The 12,062-nt window shown below is 31.5% G+C and overlaps 2 protein-coding genes across 2 annotated transcripts in view; both read left to right on the top strand.

The window, feature by feature from the left end:
• LOC123701656 (facilitated trehalose transporter Tret1-like) overlaps positions 1–3,065 on the top strand; it is a 45,843-nt gene extending 42,778 nt beyond the window's left edge. The window contains exons 8-9 of the mRNA XM_045649142.1: positions 824–1,018; positions 1,579–3,065. Of these exons, the coding sequence (XP_045505098.1) occupies positions 824–1,018; positions 1,579–1,854 (471 nt within the window). The 3' untranslated portion in view covers positions 1,855–3,065. The remainder of the gene's footprint in view (positions 1–823; positions 1,019–1,578) is intronic.
• A 324-nt stretch (positions 3,066–3,389) lies between these two features.
• LOC123701744 (trypsin-1-like) lies at positions 3,390–6,459 on the top strand. The gene is made up of 7 exons (XM_045649260.1): positions 3,390–3,522; positions 4,050–4,314; positions 4,647–4,828; positions 4,996–5,093; positions 5,229–5,396; positions 5,793–5,911; positions 6,267–6,459. The coding sequence occupies exons 1-7, from the start codon at positions 3,432–3,434 to the stop codon at positions 6,430–6,432; spliced, it is 1,089 nt and encodes a 362-aa protein (XP_045505216.1). The 5' UTR covers positions 3,390–3,431; the 3' UTR covers positions 6,433–6,459.
• The last annotated feature ends 5,603 nt before the right edge of the window (positions 6,460–12,062 follow it).

Genomic DNA, 12,062 nt, shown 5'->3' with positions numbered 1-12,062 from the left:
CCCTAGTTTATATACAGGGTGTAATCGTTAAGTGTGCACAAGCGATTATTCCGTAGCTATTGCAGACGGAAGGGTATGGGAGGGTTTAAACTTTAAAGTTATTTTTTTTGATATTTGTCGTTTTATTTTTAAAAATTTATTATGGTCATTTTACTTATTAGTTAAAGTACTTTCGATGTCCGTTTAAAGTTTTTTTTATATCTGTTATAGTTACGGAATAATCGCCTGTGCACACATAACGATTACACCCTGTATAGCGGGCAACTAGGTAGGGTGGCGTGATTATTATTGTGGGTCGGTCCCCTGAGTTATGTGTCTATTTACTGATACTTGTGTTTTATCAAATAGGTACTAACATACCCGAATACAATAATGTTTGACTGACCGGTTGCCTTGGTTGGTAGTGACCCTGCCTTCCAAGCCAAAGGTCGTGGGTTCAATTCCCACCCGGGGAAAATATTTGTATGATGAACATAGATGTTTGCTCTGTGTCTGGGTGTTAATTATCTATAATTATTTAAAATTATATCTTTAATATATATAAATCTCATGTCACAATGTTTGTCCTCAATGGACTCCTAAACCACTTAACCGATTATAATAAAATTCGCACACCATGTGCAGTTCGATCCAACTTGAGAGATAGGATAGGTTAAACATGTAGGTACCACGGGCGAAGCCGGGGCGGACCGCTAGTAATATGTATGTTTATCAGCCATCTGGTTCTATAACACAAGCGAAAGCTTAGTATGTGATCAGATCGTGCCGTGTGTGAAAATTGTCCTGAAATAAAAAAAAATAAATAGAACAAATCTGACCCCAGTGGCTGTTAGCGGGCACATCCCTCGCCACGGGTGTGTCGATGCTGGGTCTGGGCGCGTGGTTCTACGTGACGTCAGTGGGCGGGTGGCTGCCGGGCTGGCTGCCCGTGCTCGCCATGTGTCTGTGCATCTTCTCTAATGCCGCTGGTTATCAGCCCGTGCCGTATGTTATTACGTCCGAGTTGTTTTCTTTTCAAGTGAGTGGTTATTACTTATTTGTATATTTTATAGCGTTTATGGTACACATGTAAAGTTTTTAAAAAGGGTAAGATGCAATTGGATTATTTTATTACATAATAAGATGAGTTTTGAAGTGAAACATCTTTAAGCGTCTTGAGAGTAAAATTTCAAGGTCACAATACTGACATGGCAATACATGGCAAATCACTATTTTGATATAGTGATTTTCCAACTTTTTCCAACTTTTTTGGCAAGATTCAGTTGAATCTTGCCAAAAAAGTTTCACTTCTGGCACGTGTGCTCGGCGCACACGCTCTTTTATTAAAGAAAAACTCGTTTTTTTCTAAAGTGAGACTCTTTTATTGTGCCTGTATTATAATGCTGTTTTTTAAACACGGTAACAAAGAGATATTCTGTGTGGCAAAGCTCACCCTTATAAAGCATCTCTTAAATCCTACAAAATTTACTACCTATGTATTACCTACGATGTAAAATATACATTTAAGACGCAAAATATTCTCTTTACTTCGAAATATCTTTCATTACAAAATACCAATAATATTATTATCTATTTCAGCATCGTGGCATGGTAACATCAATAGTGAGCAGTGTTGACGCCCTCAGCGACTTTCTCCAAACTAAAGCATACGATCCAATGCTAAAATTACTCGGAATCCACTGGGTTTTCATATTCTTCTCCTTTATCTGCTTTCTGGGAACATTATACACTGTTCTGTACGTACCAGAGACTAAAGACAGAACTGTAGAAGAAATATACGCTATTCTAGAAGACGGAAGAAAGAAAGTTAAAAGGAAAGACGTGGAAAAAGGCAAAGAAGTTAGTAGATTATAAGGAAGCTACTCGAATGCTGATTTATCTGTGGACAGTATTTTAATAGTAGAAAAATGTCTTAATACTCAGAGAAGAAAATAGTTTTGCAATAAATCTCTCTTATCCTTTTCTAAAACCCGTTTCATATAAAACAACGGGGATTATTAAAAAAAAATTAAATACAAATTCTCATAGTTAGTACCTAGTTTCGTCAATTCTTCGCCTTTTTTTCCTAAATAAATAAATAGTAATTTAGTAAATTGGTTTTATATGACAAACAGGAGAAACGAATAAAACGCCAAAAACAGAAAACATCACTTTCCTTTCGAAAATAACGGTACAGAAAGTTGTGAAAACCATCACATTACGATAAAATATAAATAAATAAAAGATATTTATTCTATCTCTCTGTTTTAAAATAACATTCCATAATTAAATAAAGACGAATGTTTAATAACATAAATTCAAGTGAATTCTTCTTATCACTTTCCCAATAAATATATATTTTTATGTGTAATATTTTATAATTTGTGGATGGAATAACAAATGTATGAATTAATACCTACTTAATGATTGTAAACTTACTTAATACAAAAAAAATGTGAATGGATAATTTTTTATGTGAAGTCGGTTAAATGTAAAAATAATACAGTAAAACTTTTAAATACCGTCATTTTGCTATTCTACCAATATTTCTAATTAATATTTTTTGTACTTAATATGTACTTAAAAAAACACAAGTGTATCATAACCGCCTTAGCAAGTTAACTCAAGTTTATTTGCTTATTGTTGGAATTTATATGAGATTTCTACTCTATATGCTAAATAACAAAATAAATATTTACTTTTAACATACAGATTTTATAAAATTTTAATAAAAGTTGAATTATTTAACTACAATTGCTCAATGTTGTTTGTTTTGGTCAAAAAATACGTTTTCTATATTATATGATTTTAAAAAAGAAAACATTTGCATAGAACCTTTGACTTTTGTGAATGTATTTTTATTTATTTTGTTTTTTTTTCAATTATTATTTGAATTTATTTTTAATAAATAAAAATCTCTAAGAAATATATTTTAAATATTTGTGTGATATATTGAAATAAGTTTGAATACAGATAATATTTTGTGCCACAAATACCGAATGTGATATTACAACGAATTATTGTTAAAACGTTGGTATTCATAGTTTTAAGTTATTTGTCCGACAATAAAAAATATTTATTTTGAATTTTGTTGTTTTATTTTAGTTAAAGAACCTAATTAATTTTCTAATATTGAATGTCTCTAATGAACAATTTATTTTTAGAAAGTGTTATATTATTTTATGCTAAGGACTGAACAACTTTAATATTAATGACGAAACTCTTAACAACACTCAATTACTACATTCAGTTCTTCTTTTCACTATAAATAGTAAAAATTAGGTTTACCTACATTATATAGGTACTGAAAAATATATTTTATAATATATAAGTAGGTACATATAGCATACCAACTATAATTTATATGCAATAAAAATCAAATAACATTTTGATGTTGAAATCAAACAAATTGAAGTAATGATAAGGAAACCTCGATATTGTAGTGAAAAATAATGTGGAAGTGTTGTTTTAAAGTATTAGTTCTATTGTGTATGTATTTATGTGTAAATGGTCACCATGAGAGAGATGATGATACCTCCGTATGTGAGTTATTTGATACTACCGCTTTTAATTCATTATTACCTAGCTAATAAATTATGGGATCAACTTAACACTCATTCACTCAAATATAACGTAGTAGCTAATAAAAATAGAATAATTTATTATATTTATTACGACTATCTTGATACCTAAAATTAAAATCATGCTGAAAAAACAAGAGAAAATAACTAACAACTTACTTACCACACACTTAATTCCTTACATAATATTAATATCTATACCAATACATAACAATACATAATAACATAACAATACATAACAACAACATAACAATAATATTTAATTTAAATATACACACTCAAATTTTACTATATATATTTTAACAGGATACTTATACAAAAATAGTAATTAGACTCTCTGTCTGTCTGTTTATTCCCGTTTATCTCTGGAACGGCTGGACTGATTTCAACGAGATTTTCACTGAGAGATAGCCGATGTGTTAAGGAGTAGTACGCAAGACGAAACTACTTAGGTATACCTATAACTTTTGAAAAGGTAAAATATTTCAGTTAAATTCAAAATGAACTTGCTATCAAACAAGGAGCCCCAAGATGGCCGCCGAAGGGGCAACCGCCCTGAGAAAAATGCTCTTAGAATTCGAAACGATTATTCAGTTAATATACAAAAGAATGGTTTAAGAATCCGAGGTGGTAATGTAACGGATACCAAAAACTATCCCTATATGGCGGCTATTATTATAAATGGAAGGCTTTGGTGCGCGGGAACTATTGTCGATGTTAATTGGGTTTTAACAGCTGCACATTGTTTAAATTAGTAAGTAGATAAACAGCGAGTAATTTAAATATATTAATCAAATTACAAATGGCAAGTCTTTGACCATATAAAATACCTTTACATGAAATCGAAAATCGACATCGAATTTGTTCAAGTTTGAAATAAAAAGAACATGGTAGGTACAGCACGGACCTATCTGTTTTATTCATATAATCACTAATCATAGGGTTGCATTTAAAGAAATAGAATATTTCCTGTCTTTACTAAAGATTCTTCTGTATCCCAGAATTTCGAAATAGTATCGGAGAAAATTCATTTTAAACTTTGCTTTGATAAAATTAATGATTATACATGACACTTAAAAAAAACAGCGTTCTCCATGTCTCCCCAATGAAGACCCTTGGCCAATATGTAAAGGTTCGTGTTGGCAGTCCCCGGCCCCACGAGGGGGGAGTCCTCGTGGATGTAGCGGGAGCGGTACGACACCCCAAGTTTGAAGAGGAACCGGTGCCACATGCTGACATTGCGTTATTGAAACTGGCAGAAAATCTTGGTAATTAATTAATTTACGACATTTTATACATAAAGTTAAACTAAGTACAGATTTTGACTATAAAATTCACGATTAGTTTTTGTACACGGTAGTGGAAAACCAGCAATTAGGTACTTACTTTCACTTACTTACATAGATAAATCTTATACGCACTTCATATTCAACAGAATTCACTCCAGACATAAATCTAATCAAGATTTACGAGGGTATGAAGGAGCCATATTCACAAAGTTTCGTGGTTGTTACTGGTTGGGGAATGACTCGGGTAAGAATATAAAAACTACAAAATATAAGTAACAAAAATATCAATAAAAAGAGCTTAATCGTGCAAACAGTTTGCTTTTATATATTCTTAATGTTTAAAAGAATAGCTTTTCAAATCATTTAATAACAAAATCAGGGAACAGACACATCTTTCCGCGACCATACACCAGATCTTCTAACCGCGCGTCTCAAAGTTCGCACACAGCACTATTGTAGAGACGCGTATCAGCTCGTCAACGGTTTCCAATTCACACCTGACTTCTTTTGTGCCTCTTTGCGAAATGGTACTAGAGATGCTTGTTTGGTGAGTCTTTATGGTGTAGGCGAGGGTAAGATTGTAATATACATATTTGTAAGGTAAAGTAGCAAAGCTGAAATTATGATGATGAAAGGTTTTCTTGAGACATGGGGAGTATTGCAATTGTAATTTGTAAGGTGGCAAAAATTGATTTTTTCTGTGTTTGTTTATTGAGTATAGTAGAGTCGATATTAAGCAGTAGTAGCAGTAGTAGTAGATAGCATCTATCGATAAGGATAGTAAATAAAATACTTATTATAGAACACATTTAATCGAAGTTCTCTCTCTTTACACAAAGTACCTAGTTAATCCTAGAAATTTTACGAAAATACTTTGTTGCTCTAATATATTATGACATTTATATTAAAATAAGATAGTTAAAATTAATTTTATGCTTCACAGTTCGACGCAGGAGCTCCAGCAGTTCAACATAACAGATTATTGGGCGTGATGAGTTTTGGTCCCGAGCGCTGCGGACATGAGTACCAACCTGCTGTTTTTGTAAAGGCTTTTTATTTTAGGTTTGTTGTTTTTTAGGAATAAAATTGAGTGTTCTCTATGTATATTATGATATAAAAAGGTGTACAAGTTTCCATGTCATGTACCTATGCTAATAACCCATTAAGCTTACGGACGATTAAAAAGGATTTGTTTTTCTTAACAATAATTTAATAAAACCATACAGGCTAAAATCTGAATTTGAAACATCCTTGCTGAAAATATGTATTTAATTGTATGTACCTAACTTGTTTATTGGATAGACTTCAAGACAGATTATAGAAAGGTTGGTACCCCTTCCCCTGAAAATTATGTTCTGATTGTTGTGCCAATAGACAAATTATATTATGAGTAATAACTATAAAAACCAAATTACAGAGACTTCGTCAAACACACGATCTCGTCATACAAAACGACAGACGATCTAATCGACGCAATCCGTGAGATCAACCCATCCGTCCGGCCGCCCGTGCACGTGCGCGGAGAGGACTTCATCATGGGCGGCGTGGACGAGGTCACGGAGCCCGATGATAAACATGATTAGAGTCATAAATAAAGTTTATTAGATGTGTGTTATTGTTTTATTTGATAGGGGCTTGTCCTATCCTTCCTATATATTTATATATATATTATAAATTATATCCTATATATATATTATAAATGCGAAAGTTTGTGAGGATGGATGTGTGTGTTTGTTATTCTTTCACGAAAATACTGATCCGATTACAATGGAATTAAGCACACATATAGATGGTAACTTAGATTAACACATAGGATAGGTTTTATCCCGGAAATCTCACGGGAACGGGAACTATGCGGGTTTTTCTTTGAAAACGCGGGCGGAAAGCTAGTTACCTACCTATAAAATTATATTCTTTAGTGAAGTAAGAAACAACTAAGTAAATGTAAAACTTCGCAGTTCGATCAATCATGCTTCATATTTATTGCAATAAAACTTCGTATTAGATTAACATCTATACATCTTACAAATCTGAAGAGATTTTTTGTTTGAATGCGCTAATCTCAGGAACTACTGGTCTGATTTGAAAAATTCTTTCGGTGTTAGATAGCCCATTTATCGAGCATTTATAAAAAGGGTAAGAAATAAAAATCACCAACATGTATTTATTATTTATTTAATACATAACTACAGAGAATCATCATTGCGACATCGAGCGAGCGTATCGCGCCTCACCGGCGAACATATTTGGTACACTTAATGTTACACAAAAAAAAAATTAATAAAATAAAAAAAAAAACACGTGGACATCGGCGCGACAACAAAACTAACTCAACAGAAGGAAATACATGTAAAAATCAATTTCACGTGATATTCCCTTCGCCGCTAAATCTGCACTTATATCTAAAAACTAACATACTTAATTCATCCTGTACATAATAGGAAACCAACATAAATTATAATAAACTAAAAAATGCGTATGTCCATTCACGAATATCAATTTGCATAATTTAAATATTAACGACACCTATTTTATACAGACAGATTGAATAAATTTATGAATGTATGCGAAATCTCTTGATTAGAAAGCCGTAGTTTTGATGAACTAATTGATTTTAGTGTTAATCTGTGAGATCACACCTAGAAAAAAATATCGATTATAACCCGAGCCAATAATGAATCGAACATACCACAAGTGGGAGCGAGATGCAAATACCGATTCTTCGCATGTGCGAGCGAGACGACACTAACAATTTTCAATTCGATCCATTATTGGCACGGGTTATTAATAAAAATGACAAAACTATACTAAATAACCCTAAAATTAATTCTTCTCATACGAAGGCTGTATCACACGTTAACTTAACTAAAACGCGGCGACCGCGACGCCCACCGTATTATGAAAGTCAAGTATAATCAAGTTTAAATAAGCCCTAACGAATGTACGACATAACCAGACCTTGGTCTCAATTTTTTTTCCAAATTAATGCCGTTATAAAATAAAAGAATCCAGACATTGAAGTGTTAAGAAATGCAAGAAGGAGCTAGAAAGAGAGAAAAGATAGCAGTACCTTCTCTTTCTAATTGCACATGCGCAGTTGCTGCGAAAAAAGAGCATTATAAGTAGAAATATGTCAGTAGAGACAGATAGGGAACTAAGATATTCTCTCTCTTTCTTACTCGCTTTCTATATATATTTTTATGAACACTTGATTTCTAAGAACCAAACTAAAGTATTAATTTTTATACGATATTTCGTCGATTTCGTACGATATTAGTCTGGTATAAAATTATTATTAAGAAACCTCTAAAGAAAATTCATAAGCCTGTAACATTTTCATCTCCGTTATACATCATTTAATTTTTTATCGTGTCCTTGTCAAGTCAATAGAGAAAATCCAATTGTAATTGTCACATCCGATATATTTCTCAAATTCCAATACCATAATACACATTAAAGGAATTTGAAGTTTAAACATTGTAATTAAGGTTCATTTTAGTGTAAAGCTAATATATTATATTTTATTTCTATGAAACTTTTAATATTTAAGTTTTCATATAAAACATAGATTATACGCAAAAGTGAACCTTAATACGTTCATATTAATTATTAAATTCCTTTAAAGTATTTCACACTCGTTCTTATTTGAATAAGGTATAAATTATCTGAGTGTACAACGTAAAATCTATCCATCCCTTTCACTCCTATTCAAATATCATAAGAGCGAGCAAGAACAAAGTTTTAACCTTTTCTATCTCGCTCTTATAACGAAAATAATTCAGAGATGGAAAGGGACAATGCAAGATGTGTAATAAATAAAGATTTATCATCTATTTCAAACAACTATTGTAGTATAAAATCTAAACAAATGCTTAAATTAAGAGTTCACAGAGGTAAAATAAAATGTGTTCCCTCGATTTCACATATGATCAAATAAACAGCCTTACTATAGAAAAAAAGTGTAACAATCGTGTAACAATTTTAAAGTCGGTTAGAAAGTTCTGTGTTTCATAAAAATTTGGTCGTTTAACATTAAGTATAAATGGTATTTCTAAAGTAAAAAAAAAAGAAAGAAGTTTATTTCACACAATTTATTTAAGGAAATTACGATTAATTTAGTTCAAAACTAATCTCGCATGATTTTTATTAACAGCACAAAAAATTGATATATAATCATTATTATCCCCATTTCAAAAATATTTATTAAGAAAAAACAAATATAGTAAGGCCGTGTACACAAGAATTGATTGTTAAGTATTTTTACAATAATCCAGTCTTGTTGTAAGCGTAACGACTGGTTATGGCGTCCTTAACAAGTTTACTTATAAAAATATATTTAAACCGTCAGCTGGTAGCTCATGACAGAGTCTGTCATAGATCATAGATTATTCTAGAAGTGGCAAGTAAGTTGAAATATTAAAAAATCCTAATTATTTACTAGAAAAACTGTCTTTTTATTATTTGTTCGTTATAACCATTATTTGTGGGTGAACAGACAACCATACTAAAATAACCATATTACATTTTGATTTTTTAGAGAATAGTAAGTATAGTACTTACGGATTTAACATGATTTTCACAATTAAGAATTTAAAGATATTCTATGATCAACTTTTAAAGTGAAAATTTAAGTGCTTTGCGCTCAATTTAACCACTAAAAGTGACACGATAGACATACACCATCTAGTACAATCCATAATCTATGGCCGTTTGACATATTTCTATGCCAATACCTTTTAAATAACATTCCTGTAACAGCAATGTATAGAAATTCGAAAATTACGAACTCGGACAAGGTATAGTTGCGTTGCTAGACCAAGATCCAGAATTTAATCAATCCAAGAACCTAAAAATCTAGATAATATAACAACGTAAATAATTTATTACGCTATTATTATAATTTTAATAAACACGATTAAAAACAACTATACCCCATCTAATTTCATAATAAAAAAGAAGTCTTTCAATACTTTCTCTGAGACATTGAGAAAATCGGCAACGAAATAAAAATCCACATTCTTACTAAAAAGAACATTTATGCACGTAATAAATACAATACAATAATATTACGTATTTTATATTGGACAATATTTAATTTTTCCATTCAATTGTTGTATTAAAGAATATTCATTCTAATTGAATTTGTGATTTTGGGAATGCTGTGTGTACTTATATTTTTTATTTAAATGTGTCTTTAAACTAAAAAAATAGGTTCCATACAAAAAAAAAAAATATCCAAAATCGATCTAACAGCTGATACATCCATTAGATTCAATAATAAAGAAAAAAAATCATTTAATTATGAATCATCAAAAATCGGTTCAACAGAAAAGTCATCACTCTTCGTCATACATACAGTGGTGGTCACATAATTAAAGACACCCCCTAATTGACCATAAAAGATTTACATTAGGAAGTACAATTATCTGAAAAAGTATATTTAATCTAGTATTATTTTTATTGAACCATACAAGACAATATGTTCTTTAAAATGAGGGACAAAAAATAGTTATATTCCTTGTTAGTTTCGACACTTGCTCTCTGTGGGAATGTAACACAAACTTTATTTGCGTACGTGTAGCTGGCCACTTAATTAAAGACAACAAGAAATGAGTTGTAATTTTTTATAAATAAAAAGAAACAGCATTGTGTTTTTCTTCGTTTTGCCGCGTAAATTCATAAATCGTTGACACTCCATAATTTTTTTGAGTATTTTAACTTTTTAAATTAAAATTCATACGTTAATTGTCTTTTAATGTCAATTATTATGGGAAAAAATAAGAGTTACGACACGTCCAAAAGAAAAATTATTTTTAACTCCATGATAATTAAACTGTTCCAAGGATATGGTTATGAATGCTATAAAACATTTCAAGATGTTCCACATGACCGAAAACGTACTCAGAAAAGCAAAAGTACTCGGCCGAAAGATTCAAAAATGGTGTTTTTGGCTAAAAAAGATCAATTTAAAGGGTCGGAACTGATACAGTTCAGAGTTGTATGGTGCAGCAGGCTTGAAGGGGGGTCTGCAAGGACAATTAGACGGAGACTGTGTGAGGAAAACTTGCACTGAAGAGTATCTCGGAAAGTACCACTTTTGAAAAAACAAAATGTGAAGGCAAGATTTGACTTTGCTACAAAATACGAACACTGGACTGAACAAGAATGGAAACATGTGCTGTTTTTGCATGAAACTAAGATTTATATTATTAATTCTGTTAGAAAAGAATATGTAGGACGCCATCTCAATAAGAAAATGGATCTAAGATACACTAATAAGTAGTCATACATGAGGGTGGAAATATCAAAGTGTGGGGCCTTTTTTTCTGGACTTGGCGTTGGACCTGTCAAAAAGACAGAAAGCAACATGGATAAATTCCAGTACAAGTATATTTTAGAGCAATCCATGCTGCCCTATGGGGAGGAAAATTTACCTTTTGTTGGGACTTTTCAACACGATAATGATCCTAAGCACACTGCAAAAGTAGTGAAATGCTTGTTAAGGAACCAATCTGTAACTGTTTTGGATTGGCCCCCCTACAGTCCGAATTTAAATCCGATCGAAAAATTATGGAATCAAGAAAGAAAGAATTCGTGGCAAAGCGGTCAACAAACGTCGACTAACTTTGCAAAGCATTTTCGAAGAATGGAACCAAATTAGTGATGCAACTTGTACAAAATTAGTTGCTTCAATGCCCAAGAGATGTAAACCGTCACTACTGCCAAAGGACATGCAACCAAATATTGAAAAGTGTAAAAATGTTTTGTAAATACGTCAGACAAGCGTCAGACATTTTGTGTTGGAAAAATAATCTCATTAAAACAATATTTTTTTATATTTCTTATAAGCGAGTCTTATGTCTTTAATTATATGGCCAGACCTTTGCTAGGTTAAAACTGCTAGTAGTAAGGATGAACCGATTAAAATCTAACAAACCGACAAGTTCTGTAGATAAAATTTAGTTTAGCATTAGACAACACATACCTGAATATTTTAAAATTATTTAACCAGTTCCAATGATAGTGTAAAAAAAATTTTTGAGAGAAGTGTCTTGGGTAGTATAAAATGCTCTTAGTGTCTTTAATTATGTGACCACCACTGTATAAGGAGGGGGAAAAGGTATAACAGAACATTGTCTAATTATGTATGTAAATTAAATATGCCCTATTTAATTACCCTCCTCCTCGCCTTTGCAAATAATATATTATTTAT

This window comes from Colias croceus, chromosome 22 (genome assembly GCF_905220415.1).
Source record: "Colias croceus chromosome 22, ilColCroc2.1".
In the NCBI taxonomy this organism is placed as follows: Eukaryota; Metazoa; Arthropoda; class Insecta; order Lepidoptera; family Pieridae; genus Colias; species Colias croceus.
Note: the sequence above shows the minus strand (reverse complement) of the source record. Positions and strands in the feature narration are given on the sequence as shown.

Coding starts and splice junctions, on each gene's coding strand:
- LOC123701744 (XM_045649260.1), top strand. CDS start 3,432: ATGTGGAAGTGTTGTTTTAAAGTATTAGTTCTATTGTGTATGTATTTA. Junction 3,523..4,049: donor AGATGATGATACCTCCGTAT/GTGAGTTATTTG, acceptor AAAATATTTCAG/TTAAATTCAAAATGAACTTG. Junction 5,397..5,792: donor GTACTAGAGATGCTTGTTTG/GTGAGTCTTTAT, acceptor TATGCTTCACAG/TTCGACGCAGGAGCTCCAGC.